This window comes from Podarcis gaigeae (assembly GCF_964106915.1).
Source record: "Podarcis gaigeae genome assembly, chromosome: 8".
NCBI classification, from domain to species: Eukaryota; Metazoa; Chordata; class Lepidosauria; order Squamata; family Lacertidae; genus Podarcis; species Podarcis gaigeae.
Window position 1 is genome coordinate 34,829,084 of NC_139684.1, and position 22,997 is coordinate 34,852,080.

General features: G+C 41.3%; 1 protein-coding gene across 1 annotated transcript in view; it reads left to right on the forward strand.

Annotated features, from left to right (window-relative positions):
* The window catches only part of TOX3 (TOX high mobility group box family member 3), a 97,314-nt gene that overhangs the window by 46,032 nt on the left and 28,285 nt on the right, over positions 1–22,997 (forward strand). Inside the window, exon 2 of the mRNA XM_083750511.1 lies at positions 20,498–20,563. Within this exon, the coding sequence (XP_083606637.1) occupies positions 20,498–20,563 (66 nt within the window). The remainder of the gene's footprint in view (positions 1–20,497; positions 20,564–22,997) is intronic.

Consider the following 22,997-nt stretch of genomic DNA (forward strand, 5'->3'; position numbering starts at 1 on the left):
CTTTCATTCTTTCTTTTCTTTCCGTCTCTCTCTCTCTTAACCCCGAGAGCTTATTTAGCCATGGTGTGAACATTTCTGAACAAAATTGTCACCTGCCTCTATTAAAACATTTTTTCTTTTTTTTTTCTTTTTTTTGGTCAGGGATAGTGGTGCAGATCTTTCAGAGTTGAACAGCTTACAATGCTTTCCATTTCTGACGGCTTTCACATTTACAAAATAAAGCACACACTGTGTAAATATTGAACGATACAAAGACATCTTTCATAACAGTTTATAGTGCACTGCACCCTCCTCTGGAATGACGCCAAACAGTAGTTAAGATAAACGATATGCCAATCAAAAATTATTATTGCAAGTATAACCTGTTATACTGCTGTATCTTATCTTAAAGTGTCAACTTGATATAAGCCAGATGCTGTTCTTAAAAACTTAGAAGTCGTACATATATAATTCTGCTTGTTAGAAGCTAATCCTGCCACTGACAGGATCACTTGAAGTACTCCATTTTAAGATCTGTCTGGCAGGATACACACGCACGCGCGCACACACACTATCTATCTATCTATCTATATATATATATATATATATATAAATACATACATGCTGGTTGGCAAGGATGTTACTGATTGTGTGATATACTGCCACAGGCTCTTGAAACATTCTCAGTCTGGAAGCCATAAGGTTTATCACTGACACTATCAGCAACATTCCTTGCTATGAACTTATAGCAAAGATTTAGTTTACGGAATACTTCCTACACTGTGGGAAATTGTCTTGTCTTCAGGACCCATTTACTTCGGTAACAATGGGGTGTATTCAATGCCAGTCCTACTCAGAGTAGACTCACTGAAATTAATGAACTTATGTTGGCAATGTCCATTAGTTTCAAGGGGTGTACTCTGAGCAGAATTAACATTGGATACGACCTAGTGGGTGGAAGTCAACTAGGTTTTACTCAGTGTTGATCCTCTGAAATTAATGCACATTGACTAAGTTAGGTCCACTAATTTCAGTGGTTCTGCTCTGAGTAAAACTTTGTTGAATACCATTCAGTGTGCCAGGTGCCTCTCTGTTTCCCTTTCTTCAGCTCTCCATATCTCCTGATCCACCTTCTACTAGTTACTACTGTTTCACCAGCTCTGCTTTCATTTAGTCTGACCAGACTCTGAAGCCAAAATAGAAAATAGTTTGGACATCATTCTCCCTAAAGTCTTATCAGTCCAAAGACCCAATTTTAGCTCCAAATTGCAACAAGACACCAACCCTTTATATATACGATATATAGCTGTACTTCTTCTTCTATTTTACCCTCCTGTATTCTTCTACTAAAAACAAACTCTAAACAACAAAAGAGGAGAGAGTGTTGCTGGTGGTACAGCCTATGAGCCCTTCCAACCCAACTCCTTCTTGTAACTGGTAATCTGGACCCATTTCAATCTGGATTTAGGCCTGGTTTGGGAATGGAATGGCCTTGGCTGTCCTAGTAGATCTTCTCTGGGGCCTAGTCAGGAAAGGGTATCCCTTTTAGTTCTGCTGGAATTTTTTGCACATTTTGGACGCCCTGGCTGCTGATGGTGGTTGGGAGCATTGCTTTGCATGGCTCTGATACTTTCTTGTAGGTAGGTCTCAGAAGGAGGTGCTGAGGAAATTGGATTGAACCTCTTGGCCTTTGAGGTTCTGCAGGGTTTGGTTTTGACCCCTGTGCTATTTAACGCATAGATGAAACTACTGAGAGATCATCAAAGGATGGGTAGTGACTTTCTATACTTGATTATTCCCATAAGGGAGTGGGAGGCGCTGTGGTCTAAACCACTGAGCCTCTTGGGCTTGCTGATTGGAAGGTCGGCAGTTCGAATCCACATGACAGGGCGAGCTCCCATTGTTCTGTCCCAGCTTCTGCCAAGCTAGCTGTTCAAAAGCAAACCATTGCAAGTAGAGAAATAGATACCTCTGTGGTGCAAAGGTAAACAGTGTTTCCGTACGCTCTGGCTTCCGTCACAGTATTCTGTTGTGCCAGAAGCGGTTTATTCATTCTGGCCGCATGACCCGGAAAGCTTTCTGTGGACAAACGCCAACTCCCTTGGCCAGAAGCGAAATGAGTGCCTCACCTCATAGTTGCCTTTGACTGGACTTAACCACCCAGGGGTCCTTTACCTTATCTTTACCTATTTTATTCCCATATTGGTACAGTTAGAGGCAAGGTACCACTCTGAAGATATGTCTGAATGGGCTTTTGCTAGTTTCAAGATTCCTGAACTGCTACTGTTGATGCAACTGAAGGGAAGTTGGTATGGACACTGTGTTGAAGAAGCACTAGATGCATAATAGACCCTTCCCCCACCCCAGGTCACATAGAAACATAAGAGACTGCCTCATACGTAGTCTATTGGTCCACCTAGGTTCAGTATTGTTTACTCTGCCTGGTAATGGCTCCCTGGGGGTTTCAGGCAAGAAATTTTATAAGCCCTGCTTGGAGATTCCTGTGATTGAACCTGGGTCCTTCTGCATGCAAGGCAGATGTTCTACCACTGAGCTTTGGTTACTTCTCCTGAGCCTTGGTTATTTATATCTAGGATTTTAAGGAATATTAAATTAGCCTTCAGACAATACAGTACTGATTTACTAGGGGGTCAGCTCCTCTCAGAGCTTTGGAATTCTCCAAGCTCCCAAATGTTGCAGTAAAATACCAGTGCTGAGAACTTGACAGAAATAAGTCTGTTAACAGAATCTGAATTACTGTTTTTGTTGTTACAAGCTGGGCTTGGAAGGAAAATGCTCACAGTGGGACGCTAAGGATAAGGGGAACGGTGTAGAAAAATGGCTCTTAATGTTATTGATATGACTTGGATTTCCAAGGCACATGGCTATAGACAGCTCACCTTCACCCAAACCTGGCATTAGTAGGGAGGAGAGATGTATAGGGTAAAATGAGATTCTTGGTGAGACAGTAGTTAATAAACACTGAAAGTAATCTTCTAGAACAAACATAAAAGTTGGAATACAGGATCATGTAACTTGCCCTTCTAGTTTTCCTGCTGTGTTTCAGGCATCCTGTTAGTTGTCCATGATAGTCAATTTATGATGCCATTTTACAACCCAGCACCCCACATGCAATATTTAAAAAGGTAAAGGTAAAGGTACCCCTGCCCATACGGGCCAGTCTTGACAGACTCTGGGGTTGTGCGCCCATCTCACTCAAGAGGCCAGGGGCCAGCGCTGTCCGGAGACACTTCCGGGTCACGTGGCCAGCGTGACATCGCTGCTCTGGCGAGCCAGAGCCGCACACGGAAACGCCGTTTACCTTCCCGCTGGTAAGCGGTCCCTATTTATCTACTTGCACCCGGAGGTGCTTTCGAACTGCTAGGTTGGCAGGCGCTGGGACCGAGCAGCAGGAGCGCACCCCGCCGCAGGGATTCGAACCGCCGACCTTTTGATCGGCAAGTCCTAGGCGCTGAGGCTTTAACCCACAGCGCCACCTGCGTCCATGCAATATTTAGTTTTGGGGAAATTAGTTTTTTTCTGATTTGGTGGGTGAAAATTACACAATGACTGAAATTCTCTGGGCTGTCCCTCAGTATAATCCCTCTGGGCCGTCCTTCCACTGAATTTTCTGCTGTCACCACAGGTTTAGCAAATCTTGATACCTGCCCAAAGCTTCATATCCTAGGAGTTGTTGCATATTGCACCCCTGCAGAAAACCTTGTTATGTTGGTGACCATCACAACATACTTTGCTAGCAAATTCCATAAGTTATATATGCACTATTTATTTCCTGTTATCATCATTCCACCAACCCTTCCTTTAAAAACAATTGGTTTTATTTCGACTATTTGTATACTGCTTAATTACCAAAATCTCTAATACAAAGAAGACACCCATAGAAGAGACCTTTTCATCTAATTGGGAAAGCTTGTCAGAGCAAAAATGGCTTCGAATGTTTCCAGAAAGTGTGGATAGTGGGTACCTGTTGCATCTTGACTGGGATACTGTTCCACAGAACTGGGGCAGCCACACTAAAAGCCCTGCTCAGTTATTGTGGCTTCAGATATATTTGGGACTTGAAGGAGAAGCTCTCCTGCAGACTGCAGTGACCTACCTAGTTATATAATGGATAACCTGGTCCTGAGCTATGCAGTGCCTTCTATGTTAGTACTGATATTGTGACATTGGCCCAGTAGCAGATTGAAAGCCAATGCAAGTCCCCCAAGCAAAGTGTTATATACTGGCAGCCATTTGCCCACACAAGCAGCATAGCCACCCCATTCTGCACCAGCTGCAGAATCTGGAACAGCCTCCAGCATAGCTCCACATAGAGTGCATTGCAACCCTGCACAGAGTGCAAATCCAATATTGAATTTGCCAGTGCATGGACAAATGTCAAAACCATTATGGCACTTTTAATTTTTATATGTAATTGAGCAAGTTAAATCACTGGGAGGAACAGGCGTTCCACCCCCTCCCTAGATGGCTGGAGATCTACTGAGTGCCACAGAAGCCATCTTATCTCTTGCCCTGAGTGTGGGGTATGCCAGGCATGGTGTGTTCTCACATCTTAAAGGCTCTGCCATCACCTCCTCCTGTTGTTTCTGCTTCTGCTTCTCCTTCTCATCGTCCTCCTTGAAGACCATCTACTCCCAAAGAATATCCTCATTTTATCTTCCTGGTCACCTTCAGGGAATGCAGTTCACTGTGAAATGTTCATTATATGGCTAGCAGTTACAGTCTTAAAGGCCTCTGCAGATTTTATCCTCTCCTAGAAGAGAGGTATAGAAGAACTAAGACACTTGTAAGTACATTCATCTGCTGTGTTTAGCCTAAAAATGTCTCGACTAATCTTTCATTATGAATAAAATACCTACATCTGCTTCAAACTTCCTATATTAATTTTTTTACATTTATAACTCAGTATAATTTGAAACTGTGCAGTTGAGCCAAATAACGTTTCAGATTAGAATTCACATTTTTTGCTTAAGTGAGTGAAATTTGATATAAGAGTCTAAGAAAAGCTACTTATAGTCCAATTGCAGTATAATCATATATTCCTTGAAATTCAAGTGTGAAAATATTACAGTAATCTCAGATACTGTGGTAGAAAACCATTCCTTGGGATTCTTAGAATAAAATGCTGTCATTATGTTTAGAAACGAGATTCAGTCCCTTCATATCCGTCTTGTCTATTTTATATGTGTGTGTGCGTGCGCGCGCATGCATGTGATATTTTAAAAGCTATTACGGACCTGAAGTTCATACATTTATTAGAGGAGCACTTTGAAGGTAATGGGAGAATGTGTAAATGTTCACATTAAAAGGACATTGCCCTGATTTTTTTTTTAATACACTACATTCTTAAATTGAAAAGAAGCTTTAAAACATATTGTTCAGAGAGGATTGGCAATGCCAGAGTGAGCATCTGGTGTCCCCAGGCAGGTAGTAGGATGGCTGGACCCACCACTAACCACTTCATACATATCTATACTGTTGAGGGTGCCACTTACAGAAGGGTTGTTCTTATGCTGGCCTGGATAGCGTATGGTACCTTTTCTATACGCAAATCAGTATGGGAATCAGTCCATGTGGGGTGGGGAGGTATAAGATTTGACATTACTTGTGCATCTCAGACAGCTATCTTCAAACACTGCAGCCCCCCTTTTTTACAGCAAACAACTGACTGCCCCAGTACACCTTTTCAAAAATCAATTAACTTCCCGCCGAGCACCCCATCTGTAAGGGTGCTCCAGGGTATTGTGGGAAATTCAAATGCCAGCACCTATCAGAGCAACATGGCTGTTGCCCATCATCTGTACCACCAGGTAAACCCAACAGACTTCACAACAGGGCCCCTATGTATGGTGAGATTCACCAGAGGGTGTTGTGTCAAGAGCCCCCTCAGGTTTTAGGCATGTAAGCAATATTATGGCAGTACGTAATGCTGAAGAAATTAAAGCCTTCACACTACGATTAGAGTGAAACTTTGTTTAAGACTTTGTTTATTAAGACAAAGCAACTGTGTTGGAGAACATCCTCATCAACCAGAATATATTCTGAATTGATCAATAGGGTTCACATTCTGCTTGCATATGGCACTAAAAGCTTTTTTATGGGGATCAGAAAGTTGTCACAACCCAGTTTATAAGAAACCGTAAGAAACTTGCTTAACAGGAAAATCAGCATTGCCGAAGTCAAAACCTTCAACATTCCATGCTTCTTTCATTCTTTCACTTTCTCTCCCACTTTCATGCCAACTTTCTTTTTACACCCTGAGAGATGTAGCCTCATCAATATAAGATCCGAACAGGGTACAGCCTACTATAGGCCCAAGTCAGTGTATACACCAGACCCACATATTCTGCTTCCACACTAAGTACTATGGGTTGTGTCCTACTAAGTTTCATTCAGGGTAGATCTATTGAAATTAAGGGACCTAAGTTGGTTATTAATTTCAGTGGGCCTACTCTGAGTCGGGCTGGCATTGGATACAACCCTATATGGTTCAACTTCTTTTATGATCACATCTGTGAGAAATACTGTGAAATTAAAGATTCCATTCATAAATACAATGGTAGATACACTTATTTTATTTATTTCAGGGCTAGGGAACCTGAACCCTCCAAATGTTGCTGGACTCCAGCTCCCATCATCCCTGAACATTGACCAATGCTAACTGAGGATGGTGGGAATTGGAGTCCTACAAAATATGGAGGGTCATATCTGGTTTAGGCCTCTGGAGTTTAAGACTAGCTGCAAGCTTCTGTAAAATGCTGGAAGTGAGTATCCCCATTTCCTTAGAATGTAGGACACCACATTTGGTAAAGACAATGATTCATGGCCAAAAGGACTTGTAAATATACCCATCTGTCCCATATCTTGAAACTCTCAGCAAAGCTCATTAGCCATCCATATCTGTGGCATATATTCATTGCTGATTGGTATTCATTGGGACTGGTTGGATGGAAAGGAAGGGAGCGAGCGCTAATTACAGGTGGAGCCAACAAATTCTGGTTATGCCTCCATCTTCCTCCCTGCTACCTTTTGCAATAGCAACAGTGAGACAAAGAAGAAGGAAGCTGACAGCCAGTGCCACCCCATGAAAAGCAGATGAGGGTAGACTGGGGTTGGTGGGGCTGTGCCCCATTTGCTCTAATGAATGACTTTCCATTATATATGCAGGTAACACAACTTATACACATTTAACTTGTGCACATTCAGCTTTACACACTTGGCTACTTAAAGGGGGGCAAAACAGGAGCAGACGTCTGGGAAATCTGTTTTTTTCAATCCCACCTGCCATTGAACCCCATGAGTTTTGATATGTGATTTTGGTTTTACACACTATTCTAGCACCATTTTGTGGTTCACTTCATGTGCCAAAATGTCTTGGACTGGCCCTGGCTCCAGGTAGCATGGCAGGCAGCAGCAGGACTATGTGAAAGAGTGAAGTGCCTGCAGTTTTTGCTGTGATTATCCACACGCTTGCTCATTCATGCTTAGCCATGGTTTGGCTTAGCATCACATGGGAACTGGGCCACTGTATTGTGAAGACTAGTGAAAGCTGTACAATGCACAAAATATATTTTATCTAAACCTACTGCAATGACTAAGATGCTCAACTGAAGCAAACTTTCCATTTGATTTGCTTGCCTTTTTTGTCATTGTAGGCATGAAAATGTTAGTGTATGTTGTAGTTGTTTGGGATAATCTTATTGAAGCAGCATTCAGCTTCTCATCTTCTAATTACAGACAGTTTATTGTCTAGGCTGTCCCACTTTCCATGTGGCTTCCCACCAGCAAACTAGACTTAACCATCTCCATTAATTTAATTTGGCATTTCATTCAATCAGAATGAACATGGTGAGCTAACAAACAAAAATAAAAAACCCCTAATACTCATCCTTAATTCATGCCCTTATCAGACATCCAGCAATGTAATGAAACCCTCTCGAATGCTGGAAAAGATGTTATCTAGTGGAGTTATTAAGATACAGTAGTTAAACCTGTAAAGTAATTTAGTTCTGGTCTTTAATTACATCTTTTGGGATCATTATGTTTCCTTTACCCATAAGGATAGCTCAACCTCTTATGACTTGAGTTTAACAAAATGGAGACAGAAACATATTATGAGCATGAATGCTTCCGAAGAAGGTATTTTTTGGAGTAATATTAAATATACCAATTTTTTTTTGTTTTTTTAAAAGGACCGAATTCTAGTTTTCCCCACCTCAATAATTCTATGGATACAATTGATCCTGACTGCAATTTTACACAATTGATACACCAGGAAGATACATATCTATACAAATAACCAGTCCCTATTCATAGCTCTACAATCTAAGAACTGTTAAGCAGAGAAGGGGGGGGCACAAAGAAATGGATGAATATTGATTGCTTGTTGCTTAAAAGAAAGTATATGAAATGTCTCATATTAGGGCCCAATTTTTGAAAAATTATTTTCAGTGTTTACATCCTACCCTTCACCCAAACTTTGCTAGATGGGTCACAGTGTAATAACAATATATGATCCTACATAAATAACTTAATAAGAAGATAAAGATAATAAAAAACTTGCTATTAGGGTTGCATGTGCATTTTTTAAAATAGTAAACTTGCTATCATGTAAGCATTAGCATCTTTGTCAATTTAATCACCCGCAATCCCTTGCAAAGTGCTTAATCATTCTTACAGCCTTGTTGAAACTAGTATGGCAGAGCCACCATCCTTGAAATACCTATTTGGATATTTATAATTAGATGCAATGTAAATAGTTATGGCTGGTACTGTCCCCCCTCCCCCCTTTTTTGTTATGTTGCATCTCTCAGTTGTGATATTGCAGCTAATGGTGCCTGGGCCAAACAGATTAACAAAATAACCCCTTGCTGCCTATTGTCCTTTTCAAAGGAAGTTATACACTAATGAGCCAGTTGTGGGTTTGACACCTAACGGCACAAATAGTAGGAAATATTTGTATTATATACAGCACTGAACAGCATTCCCATACTCCAGTGCACAGCTCTATGTGACCTCTGACACACATCCAGTATTTTCTCTTATTCACTTAAGTGGGAGCCAGCAGCTTTACATTTATGAAAGCAGGTTGTGTGGAGCTTTCTCCTTTGCTGGAGTGGGTGAGTAAGGAAGGCTATAAATGTAGGGAATCCTTGTGTATATTAGGCTTCTTACAGCTGAAAGAAGCTGCGGGTTTGGAGCACTACTGTGCATCAGTCATTGAGAAATCAGTGGCTATTACCATTGAGAATGGCTTGCATTGCTGATAGAAGGCAGCTGTGCTTGGGTGAAAGCTATTATAATGTGATAATCAGTAGAAACAGGTCTTCATGGTGAAAGATGAGAGAAAAGCCACACACACACACAAATGGATGATTGTAAATGTGGAGGCAAGAGCTCCCACTTATGTTAGCTCTCCAAATCTCCCTTGAAAATGCCAACCAGGCTCCCTGAAAGTGTAAACCCCTGGCTCTGAGAAGGGAAAGGGCAACAGGATATGTTGATTAAGCTTGTGATTGCATTGCAAATATTAGGAACCTATTGAGGAATGTTGTTGATCAGGTGTGAGAAACTTCAGGCCCATGGGCCAATTGTGAGTGCATCTACTCCAGGCCTCTCCATTTGGCCTTTGGAATTCTCCCTAGACCATGCACCCTCTCTCCAGGCCACACCCCTGGCTGGCCTTGCTTCACATGTTACGTGTTTTTGTTTGGCTGCAATTCGTCCTTGAACTCCAGTACAGTAAATACATCACTGGTTTGCACGGTGGATAGAGAGGGGTGTTTTGAGTGTGTGTGGAAACTAGCCTATCACGCAAAGGTCAAGGAACAAGATTGCATTTTGTTGCTCCTCCCACTTTTGCCTCAGGCCCCACCCAGCACTGAAATTTGCCCAGAGGAAAATGTGACTCTTTGGCTAAAAGGGTCCCCCACCTCAGTTGTAGATGTTGCTTACAAACCTAGCTGTGAAAATATGGAAGAGTTATTTGATAGTTAATGGCTGGGTTCAAGACTCCTATCTCCTCTGCTGAATAGAATAGGGTGGCTGGGGCAACCCAGTCAGATGGGTGGGGTATAAAAATTATTATTATTATTATTATTATTATTATTATTATTATTATTATTGTTGTTGTTGTTGTTGTTGTTGTTGTTGTTATTGTTATTATTGTTATTGAAAGGCTCATTAGGATCTGAATCTTGGAAGTGGTTGGGTGGGGAGTTGAAATCCTGTGATTCACCTGGTACTAAAGAATTTTACAGCTTTGTGATGGACTGAAATTAGCGGTTTGCTTTGTGGATCATGGTCCCCATTGCTCATGGTGGGGTGGGGTGGGGTGCCACCCCATTTCATTTCAGGCAGACCTATAACCATCCTATTTATTTTCAGGCAGAAAAAAAAATTGAGTCTGGCCATCACACTTTTGTTAATAAAATTTCTACACTGCCCTTCATCTGAGGATCACATATTTATATTTCACAAAATAAAACACAAAAATACATAACATAGCAACAAACAAAAACAATACCCTCTCCACAGTTTAAAAGGCCATCAATTGTTTAACTAGCAAAAGGCCTAATTCTTAACTTCCTTTTCCCCTGCTCCTTCTTCCTTCGAAGCCACTCCACTTCCATTTTCCTCACAGCAAAGGTGCTGACTGTGACACTTAAATCACCTTTCCTCCAGAACTGACCATAACCTTTTAAATAATTTACTGATTTTGACTGCTTTTAATTCTTGCAGTAGATTACCACTGAATGATCATTAGCTTTCATCTGTTCAAAGCAATGCCCTGATGAACAATTGGGAATTTCTTTCGCCCATGTTTGCTTATTTATTTTATTCATTGCATTTGTATTGCACCTTTATTCTCCAAGGAGCTCAAGGGGGTGTACATGGTTCTCCCTCTCCTTATTTAATCCCCACAACCACCCTGTGAGGTAGGTTAGGCTGAGAGTTACCTAGTGAGATGCATGGGCCAAGTGGCGATTTGAACTCTCCCAGGTCTAGCAATCTAACCACTATACTGCACTGGCTCTATGTTAAAGACTGTGATTCTGGTCAGTGGCATGCAATTCTTGGTCTTCTGCCCCATCTGCTCCCAATTATTTCTTCAGTGATCTGGCTAAATGATGGTCAAAACTCGTGGGTGGGGTGTGGGGTAGGGAAATACAATTGTAATCCATTGAGTTCTTCGCCTGTGTGCAACCCACTAAAATGAAAAGGGACTTGTACAAACAAAAGCAGCAAATAGTGGGTTGCAGTGTAAGAAGCATTTTGTGCTAAGCTTTTTTATCTGTCTCTCGCAAATCAAATATTTTATTAGGAGTAAAACATGGGAACCTTTTGTTCTACTTAGCATGATTTATAGCTGTTCCCAGCTGATCACCAAGAATTCTTTAAATTAAAAGCCATTAAATGTAAACCTTGTATAGATAAAAAGATGTGCAAGAAGCAGTTTGTAATTTCTGCTTCAGGTGAGGACCACTCAAGTTACCTGCTCGACTTCAGGTGCCAGGAGACCCACATTTCGGCAGGGCAACAGAGCTTTTCAGTGTTAACATTGTTACTGATTCCCTCCCTTCATTTCTCCAGGGCCAATACTAATTAATGGATACAATTCACAGCTGATTAGCCGTAGACTCTACAGTAATTACATTCATGTGCTAACAGTTCAGAGAATGATTTCTTACCCAGAATTTATTTCACTCTGGTTTTTATTATTATTTATTGTCTAGATTTGGGGTGGGAAACATGCAGTTTGAGAGCTGCATGTGGCCCTTGGTCTAATTCCATGTGGCCCTCTGCATCACCTACCTCTCTAGGCATTGGCGGCATGCTCTTTCTATTTAGACAGAAAGTTTCCTTTGGGACAATGTTATCCTCCACTAAGGCAAGTGTGGAGAACCTGTTGCCCTCCACTATAGTCCCATCATCCCTGACCATTGGCCATGATGGCTGAGGCTGATGGGAATTGGAGTCCAATGGCACCTGGCTCTCCAGTTGCCCTAAATCACGTGGTTAGGCTCTCCTGTGCTATTTCATAGTTCTGCAGTGCACTTGGATGGTTTTTTTAGTTAACATTTATTTATTTCATAATATTTATACACTGCTTGATTGTACAAAAAATAAATCACTAGTTAAAAACAATGATACGAAACCTTCAAAAAAAATCAACAAAACTAAAACCAGTTCAAAACACGCACCAACATTCTACATACCTGGGTAGCCGTATCTAAGGAAAAATGTTTTTACCAGGCACCAAAAAAAGTACAGTAAAGGGGCCTGCATGATATCCTTAGGCATGGAGTTCTAAAGTGTAAATGCTGCCACACTAATTTATTGGGTTCTTACCAATGTGGAATAAGTAATATGTGGCATCTGTTGTAAGAGTGCCAGTTCTCAAGGTTAAAGTGGTTGAGTGGGCATATATGGAATAGGGCAATCTTGCAGATAAAGTGGCCTTGTCAGTAAGGGCTTTATATACTAATAGTAACACTTTGAACTTTGTCTGGTAGCAAGTCAGCAACCAGTGCAGATCTGTGAGTGAAGGTGTTATATGCTGACAATATCTCATTCCTGTCAGTAATTTGCTGCAGCATTCTGCACTAACTGTGGCTTTCATGTCAAGCGCAAGGGAAGGTCCATACAGAGCGCATTGCAGTAATCCAGTCTTGAATGGATAATAGTTCTTGGGAAGCTGAACTCTGTTACCAGTACTACATTCTGCACTTTACTGCATTTCTCTGGGATTTTAGCTTATATACAGGTTGTGCTGATGCTTTTTTTTTATTCATCTATCTTTTCTTTCATTCATTTTAGTGTGTGTGTGTGTGTGTTTATATAAAAAAGCAGTGCTTGAGAGAACAGCTCTTTTAAGAACCATTAGTGTTTTCCATGTAAATCCTACTTTGTTCTCGGTTCAGTGACACACAAAAGTCTATCGTGTCACTTTTTGCAGCACCTGAATGAGTAATGAGTAATAAGACTGTGTGCAAAAAGTCACCATGAAATCTTGATTTGGGGGATAGAATAAATTACTGTGAATGTGTGGAGTAGGTGCTTTGAAACACGAAAAGCATCAATGACATTTTAATACCGTGTTTTTATATATATATATTTGTTTGTTAAATATAAATCTTTGTAGATGTAACCTGAGGCACAATGGACCTTTGCAGCAAATGCTGGTTTTAGTCTTCCCTGGTTAGTTCATTTATTTAGTCAAACACATTCAATATATATATATATTTCATAATAAGGAGTTAGAGACTGTAAAATGAAGGTGATATTAACACTTTTCAAGGATACTTTATGGACAGGCAAAAACACAAGGAGGCATGGAGCAAGACTGGGGAAAGGTATGGCTTCAGGAGAGGGACTGTGGCCTAGAGAAAGGGAGTGTCCCGAGGGCCAGACAAAAAGGCCTAGAGGGCCGCATTTGACCCGTGGGTTTGAGATTCCCCACCCCTGCTCTAAACATACAAGAAAACAATGAAGATATACAGATATATCAGCAGATAAAACCACAGAGAGGAAGTCAAATAAAACATTACTACTAAAAATCATTAGCATGATGATGATCCATCAGGGAAGGTTATGATTTCTTTTAGATAGGCACTATTATTGTGGTAGAGAGGCAGTGCAATATCTTCCCTTAACCCAACAGTGTGAACTGGGTCTTCCATGTGAGCATCAGATCCCAGAGGCAGAGTCTGCATGATCCTACGGGAAGCACCGAATCAGTGGAGCATAAATGGGAGGTAATGTATAAAAATTCCTTCCAGTAGCACCTTAGAGACCAACTAAGTTCGTTATCAGTATGAGCTTTTGTGTGCATGCACACTTCTTCAGATAAGTGTGCATGCACAAGAAAGCTCATACCGATAACAAACTTAGTTGGTCTCTAAGATGCTACTGGAAGGAATTTTTAAATTTTGTTTTGACTATGGCAGACCAAAACGGCTACCTACCTGTAACTGGGAGGTGATGTGACAGAGCATATGTGTGCCTTGCAGAAGGTCCCAAATCCAATCCCCAGCATCTCCAGAAAAGGTTAGAAAAGACTCCTCCTCTGAGACCCTGGAGAGCTGCTGCCAACCTGAGTTGACAATACTAGCCTAGATAGATAGTCTATCTAGCCGCTGCTAAAGGTTTGGCCCAGAACTTAGTTCTTCTTTTGTTTTTCTTTCTTTGTGCCTGTAGAATGAGAGTGCTTCTTACAAAAATAATTAAATAGGCTGTATCTCAGTAGTAAAGCACATACTTTGTGTACAGGAAGATCTCAGGTTTAATTTGCAACAACTCAGTTAAAAGGATATCATTTAGCAGTATTGGAAAAGGCCTCTGCCCAAGACCCTCGGAAGTTGATCAGCGCAGATTATTCTGTAGATTAGGTGTGGACACCCTTTGGCCCTCTAGATGTTGCTGAACTACAGTATACATCTCATTGGCCATCTTTGCTGGGGAGTTGTAGTTCAGCAACATCTGTAGAGCCAAAAGTTCCCTACCCTGGTCTTACTATGGTAGGCTTAATTTCCTGTAGAAAGAGGCCACATATAGCCAATAAAAATCCCACTGGGATAATTAATTTAAAATCACCAGTAGTAGTTGTTTGTAGAACTGATAGGAGTCATCACTGTGTATCTAATAAGAGTAATTAAATACAGTGGTACCTCGGGTTAAGTACTTAATTTGTTCCGGAGATCCATTCTTAACCTGAACTGTTCTTAACCTGAAGCACCACTTTAGCTAATGGGGCCTCCTGCTGCTGCCGCGCCACCGGAGCACGATTTCTGTTCTCATCCTGAAGCAAAGTTCTTAACCTGAAGCACTATTTCTGGGTTAGCAGAGTCTGTAACCTGAAGCGTATGTAACCTGAAGTGTATGTAAGCTGAGGTATCACTGTACACTGTTTGAATGCCATTGGTTAAGTCTGAGATGGGGAACCTCAGGTACAGACCTCTCTGGCCTTCAGGAATTTTTGTGGGCTATGTTTATTTATCAAATGGCCCCAGAACAGGTCACCAAAAAACATAGTTAAAGCTAGTGCAGTTTACGTTAAAAACATAAATTAAAACCACAGAATATTATGTATTCCCAGTTCATAATCTTGTACAGTGGTACCTCGGGTTACAAACGTTTCAGGTTACAGACCTCGGGTTAAGAACTTTACCTCAGGATGAGAACAGAAATTGAGCAGCACGGTGGCAGCGGGAGGCCCCATTAGCTAAAGTGGTACCTCACATTAAGAACAGTTTCAGGTTAAGAACGGACTTCCGGAATGAATTAAGTTCTTAACCAGAGGTACCGCTGTATTTTGGACTACTTGTGAATTATGCACTTGCAATAAATTTGAGTTCCTGCAAACATAGAATCACTGTAGCATTCATTTACTTCAGAGAGGTCTCTCTGTGTTAAAAAAACTGTTGCAATTTACTCCAACCAGAGTTTAGGAGAACTAATATTTTCAGTGTTTTGCTACTTTGGCATCGTGGTGGAAGGTGTTTTGGGTGAGTTCATACAATTATCACTCCCAGTATAATGTGAGCATGTACTAATGGTTATATTGGAGGGAAATCGGTTCTGGATGAGACCAGCAGGGAGAGGATGCCAAGATGTGACTAGTTGTATTTTTGTATATAGTTTGGTAGCAGCATGCTGCTCAGTAAAGTTTGTTTCTTCTAATCCAGTCTCTGGATCATTTGTAATCTTGCAAATACTACACCTACTGCAAGACTGATGTCATTTTGCAGTGGATATACAAGGGAATTTGAGATCAGCCTATCCAGTTTTAAAGGCTTTGCAAGTGTTGGGTTTGGGCTTTCCCATGACAGAAAAGTCTTCATGGGGAAAGCACTTTGTGATACCAAAAAGGATTATGATTCTGCCTTGTGCAACACAGAGAAGTATATGCTGCGTCGCAGCTTTTTCCTGACTGTACTTAACATGTATCTTAAAAAAAAATCAACCACAAAAAAAACAACAACACCTGAAACATATGTCAGCAGATTTCCAGTGCTCCTGGGTAGACATTATCTAAGATCTCAAGAGCAATTCACGTAACATTTGATCTTCTGGTGGCTGTTTGAAATTGCTGCATACAGGCATGCAAACTACAGGCATTCAAGAGGCCCCAAACCTAATGCCCCCTGGCATACATAGCACTGTGTACAGTGGTCAAATTTGCATTTGTTTCTCCACCCATCACTTGGAAAGTGGCACAGAAGGAAATGTGGCCCTGGATCTGAAAAGGGTACCCTGCTGCAGCGTGCACTATCCTCCAGTATATGGTGGTGGTTGTAGGGCAGTGATAATGAGCTAACATGCACAGCACTTTCCAATAATGTTGTAGTCCTGTGAAACATCTTCACTGTTCACAACTTAGAAGAATCTGTGAAGGAGTAAGCAGCTGCTTGCAAATTCCTTTGGGAGATTTTGTTGTTGTTGTTGCAAAAAGAAGAAAAAAAAGTGTTTGAAAAACATCTTAACATGGTTGCCCTCTGGCTAAATTTGTTAAACAAGATTACCGGTAACCAAAGCAAAGCATATGTTTGAGTCACACAACCAAAAGAGGAAGGACTCCTGATGTAGTCTTTTGATGAAAGCTTGCCCTGGGTTCCATCCCCAGCATCTCCAGGCAGGGCCGTGGAAGACTGTCTGAATCTCTGAATTGCTGACACCCGTCTTTGTAAACCACACTTAGCAAGATGGACCACCGATCTCAGTTGGTATAAAGGAGCAGTTCTTCATCTAGTGATAACAATCAACAAGTTATTTTAATGATTCCTAAAATATTAATATTAAACTCCCATTTTTAAGCCTCTGTCAACAATTAATGCCAAGTAAAGCTTATCTGTCTTCTTGGGAAATTGGAACGACAGTTTATTTGGCTTTGCTTGAAACTTCCTGGCTTATTGTTCTAGCTGGCGAGAGAATCACCTGCTAGTGGGTTCTATTCCTGAAAATCAAAGCTTGTGAAATGCCAATATGGCTTTCGGAACAAATATAAAGATACATCCATATATGTCCAAGATTGTTATACCTTGCAATTTGGCTCCTAACTGGTAACTTGAGCTTTCCTGCGCAATGCATATCTCAAATGAGGCAGAGTGTGTTTCTCCTCTCCTATCATTCAGTCCTATGAGCTATGGAAGGAAGACTTTTCATGATTTGCAGTGATTACATTTGTCAGGATGGAGAGGGCAGGAGTAGAAGAAGAGGCACTTCTAGAGTATAGAGGCAACTGCCTCTAGCTACCTCTAAGAGAGATATGGCCCCTCCACAGAAAGGAAAGTGATAATCCAGGGCACTTGATCCCTAGTTTTCAAAGGACCAGTCTGCATTTTTGTCAATTTGTCACTGGTTACAGAATCAAGGAATGACTGGCACGTCCAAATTATAATTATAATTAATTACCCACCCTTCACCCTAAGGTCCCTGGGCAGGTTAAAACAGTAAAGCACAATATTAAAAAAACTGTTTAAAATAGCTGGCAAGCACAAAAATAATGTGGCTCCTAAAAATAATTCACATCCAGTGTCAAAAGCAAGGGTAAAAATGTGCATCTTCAGCATTTGCTAGAAGCTGTGTAATGAAGGTGACAGGCACACATCTGTGAGGAGGGAGTACCACAACTTAGGGGCTGCCTCAGAGAATGCCTTCTCATAGGCCACCACTCCTCGAACCTCTGATGGTGGAGGAACTATCAAGGGGCTCCCCTCTGCTAATCTTAGCACCCAAGAGACTTGGAGGCAGAATTTGTGTATCGTTCCAAATACCGCCTTTCAGTGAATTCATATCTGTTGAATAATCACATGGTGCAGTACATGAATGTGTCACATGGTTTCAAGTGATACAGAAGTTATTCTAAGGAGTTTTGTCTTAGTTAAGTACATTTTTATCCTGCTGTTCACTGAAGGAACTCAAGGTAATATATATGGTTTTCTCTCCAACTATGTTATCCTCACACCCATATGAGGTAGGTCAGGTTGAGAGAGAGGGTGTGTGTCCAGGATTACCCAGTGAGCTTCATGGCTTAGCAGATATTTGAGCCTAGGTCTCCCAAACCCTACTCTGATACTCTAACCACTTTACCACACTGTCTTCCATAAGTAAGTGAGTGGCATGGCTGACTGGAGATTGCATGTTAGTATGTTGTTGTTTCTTAGCTGGTAAGTCTTCCAAAAGATGGAAGTGGTCATCGTTAGGCTTGGGGGAGGCCCGTGCTTAGGCACTTTGACCACTATGCCAAACTGGTTCATCCCAGCTAATGAATGACATAACAAACATCTCTTCTACCATCTCTATCAACAGGCAAACCGTGTCTTGAAAGAGTTAGCAGAAAGGGTAGTATGTGGGTCTGTCAGTTGCAGTTACCACCTCACTCCTATAACTACCTGCCCAAGCCCTAAAATCAGCTTCAGAGGTCCTTACTGCCATTTTGTGGGATTTGGCATATTAGAACAAGAGACAGGGTCTTTTCAGTAGTGGCACTGTGGTTCTGGAATGCTTTCCAAGTGAGTTTCATGTAGCTTAAGACAGAAATGGAAACCCCATTTGTTTCAGAAAGGTTGCTGCCTCTTTTTCCAAGCTGTTTTATTATACATGGAGTGGAATTGTTTCTTTTAACTTGCATTATTGTTGTATTGTATGTATGGACTTTTTGTATTATGGGATATAGGTATTTAGCTCTGTTTTTGTACCCCACTCTGAATGTGACAGCAGAAGTATGGAATGAAAATATCTCAGCCATCATTATTATTATTGGGCTGCACAATGGACTAGATTAACTTTGGCAAGGAAGTTCTTATGTACTGCCAATGAAAGGTTGACAAAAATTTCAAATTTCATTTCAAAAGAAAGACAGGCCACAGTATTTGTTAAAATGAATAGCTTTCACAATAATTTCCCAAGGACACGGGGCTGTAGCTCAGAGGAAGAGTTATGCTGGAAGCCCTGAGTTTTCAGTCTGCCTCTTCTTCCAATAGGGTTGAGAATATCCGCTCACTTGGGCTTGGTGGGGGGGGGGCAGTGTCTGCTGAATGGCATGGTCACAACTGGATCCAGGAATAATTGCCTTTGTTCTTCATGGCCAGGCATGAGCATGAGGGCTGTGATCTGTCCATCCCTGGTGTATTTAGGAGGGCAACATGGTGCAGCCCACCCTCTTGGGTGGCTATTCAATTTACCTCCCACCCACCCATACTGTTGGGGCCCACTTAGTGGGGGAGTGGGCAAGTTGGGGTAAGGACCTTGCTGTGGTTAATTAGGCACCATATTTAGGGTCAGAGAGAAATTTTCTCCTGCAAGCAGATTGGCTGGCTTGCAGGTTTTCACCTACCTCTTAGCAATTGTCACAACTTTAGTGGATAACACATGGGGCTGGATGTTTAGTCATGTGGGTATCCCATTAAAGGGGTGTAGGAATGGGTGACTCTGTCCAGGAGTCCACATGGGGACCAATGGGCCAAAACACTTCTCCCAATGGCAGGCCTGTGGGGGGTTGTGGCACCTGATCCATGTGAGGTGCGATTCCCCACACAGGGTTGACCCACTGGGTTCCTATCAGCCAGCATGCAGGCTGCCTGTTTCTGGATACATGTCCAATGCCTAATCTTACCTGTAAGCAATAAAATTGTGGCCTGATTCAGCCCAATAACATTCTCCTGTGCAGATTTCCTCAGTGTTCCCTGCACTAGCCGCAAACACCATGCCTCTGTGGTGGCAAATATTCCTATCTGAAACTCTGTTGAGCCAGTGTCAACCAATTATGTATTGACCCAACGATCTGCTCTGGATTGATACAATTTCCTATGTCTCAGTGTTCCCTCTCCATAGGGTAACCATACGCCCTATTTCACAGAAGACAGCCCTCTATTTGGAGGTGTCCTCTATTTGAAGAGATGCCTATTCAAAGTCTGGTTTAAAGATAACCACTACGAAGGGAGAGGAGGAGGGGCCCTGAAGTGGCCCATCAACAGTTAGCCCCTGGGCAGATTGACATTATAGTGGGATGCACTGTATTTCTCTTTAAGTTGTAGGAATTATTTTAAAATTGGCATATATAATCATACTCATTATCAGCATATGCAAAATGTATCGATATCTGCATAATTTCCTTTCCTCTCTTTTGGTGATGCATATGTAGCTACCATAACTCCTGTGGATGTCCAATGAACACTATGTTTGTGTGCCAATAATTCTAAGAACCAGTTTTCTACACCCAGCTCCAGTTCACCTAAGTGGCACATGGTACTGCTTGGAAATATAAGAAGTGCCAAGAGTATAGCAAAGTAATTTTTAAAATCACCCAGCTTACAATTTCAGTTGTCCATGTAACATTTATGCTTTGGGGTGAATGGGGGTTGTCTGATATTGTTAGGGTATTGCAGGTTAAGTCCTAATGTCCTTTGTGTTTAAAGTCTTCTATGCATTCAGAACTTGACTGTTTTCATTGTGGCATATGTTGTTAAAATGTAGGCGTCTCTTTTTCTTTTTTCAGTTCGGCAACAACAATAACTACATGAACATGGCTGAAGCCAACAATGCATTTCTCACTGCAAACGAGGTAGGCGTTGAATTTCTCTCTCTCCCCCGTTTCCCACCTAATGCTCAAACCCTGACATTTGCTTTGATAATTTTTACAGACTTTTCAGTGGATGACGGGCAAAGTGCTGATTTTTGGGTATGTGTTTTATGGAGCACAAAATACAGACTTTAATGAGAGAGAAAATAACCTGACAGCTCTCCATTACCAGTCAATTTACTTGTCTGTTAGACTGTTACTTACATAGCATGTCAATAGAAGCAAATCTGCTACACACACACACACACACACACACACACACAGGAAAAACAACACCTCCCTCCCCCTAAAAATGTAACCAGAAGGAAACAAATGAAAGGCACAGTAGGTGTACATCTTTAAAGCAAACAGAGTAGCAGTCATTAGAAGCTAATGCGCTAATTATGGTCATGGATACAAACATTTTATTTTTAATTTGGGTTCTTAACACTATTACGAAAACAAAAGGAAAGCAGCACAGTTGGTGGCATCATTTGTTTCCTGGGGAAATGAGGAAGAGTCTTTCAGTGGAAAGTGTTCAACAGCAGGCTCAAGAAGAAACCATAGATCTGAATTGATGGGGCCTGACTAGGTCATAGAGGTGATGAATTTGGCCTCTAGCCTGGGAGGGCGAGAGGTGGGAGCGGGGTAGTAAGCAGAAAGGGATGCCAACCACTTTGTTCTTGTAGTTCTTCTTACTGTCTCTGTCTCTCTCTCTTCCACCCACCCCCATGACAGCCAGTTAAAGGATGTCAGTGCAGTGGTAGTGACATTAGTTCCAGACTGTACTGTTTTTGGCCAAAGCAAATGCCTTTGCAATCAGGACAAAAGCATATGTAGCCATTACCCCATGGATGTGCCTGCCCCTCCTCCTCCTTTTCTTATTTACAGAAATATAGAGATTGCACATGGTAGAGAATGAAGGTGACAGCGAGTAGTAGGCAGCGTCTGAATTCTGCTTGAGGTCAACACCGTGGGCAAAAAAAGGCTTGAGATTAATAAAATGTGGAGTGGGTTGACCATTTTGAGTCCAAAACAGCATTCTGCCCACTGAATGTGCCCCCTCCCCATGGGGAGTGAGGGTATAAGGAGGAAAAATTATTGGTGGGGGCAATGCTACAGTAACTGTGGTTATATTCCAAATAGCATTTTTATGAGCAGCTTTTTAAAACAATGGCTGCCTTCTGCCTCTTTCTCTGTCTCTCTTTCTCCTTCCAACAAGACTGCTTAGATAAGGGAAGATTGCTTGGCACCAGCTCCAGTGTTAGTTGTGATAATGAACACAAACCCCCATCTGTAATGACAACATGATGTTTCATTCTGTAGAATTTCATTCCTCCATTTGAATCAAACATTGATGAAAGCTCTACTGCCAGCAGCTGTTCAAAGACAATTTAATTCCAGCTGTGATAATTCACCGTGTCAGACATTGGCTGTTATATGTTGATACAACAGCTCTCCAGATTTGCATTTTTATCAAAAGGAACAAATGTTTTGAACATTTCAGTGCAGATGGCATTTAACCACACACACAGTTTTTGTTGAGGGTTGGTGGAGTTATCCCCCCACCCAAGCCCTAGCTCTCCTAAAGAAATCTAAGAGAGAAATGTATGAAAAGTTAATAGCTCTTAAAATTGTGATTGGTAACATGACCCCTTAAAAACATTATACTGTTCTGGACATAATGGTACCTTTCTCCACCATCAAATTACATGCCATTCAGGCACTTCTTACAATGTGAATAGTCCCTGTGATTTGGAATAAGACTACTTCACTATGAGGTTTCCCCCCATTTAGATTGCATTCATTTTACCCACTTATCCATACATTACTTTCAGCAATCATGGCATGAGATACAGTTTGATGTTTTGAATTCTTCTTTTTTAAAAAACCTAAATAAATCCTCACTAGCATACAAGATACTGCTCCCCACCCCATGTGCTTGTAAGAAGATATTACTAACGTGATAAATATATTTTTTGAGAAAATGCTGTAATATTGTATAGTTTGGTTGTACATGTCTGGAAGCATTATGGATTTATTTTTCTCTCTTTTTTAACATGGAATGTTCCCTTCTCGAAATTAATCCAGCTGCCTCCTCCATGTCATGCTTAAAGCTTATACTATTGGTTTAATTACACTGAAGGAGTGGAATAAGATTGAGTGTTAATATTTGTACTGCAGCATGAGGATAACTCTGCAATTACTGCCCTATAAGCAAATTCAATTACACAGCTTTTACTTTTAAGTGAACATCAGTATTTTGAGTGTGGACATCTCAAATCTGAAAATCCGTGCTGGTGCTGCTTCTTTTAATATAATGCCATGCATGCAGCAATCATTGTGGAATTAGCATTACAAGACCATCTAAGATGAGAAATTGACATGTCACCTTTTTGTTGCAACTTGCTTCTGTGTCGTGATGGCAGTGACCCAG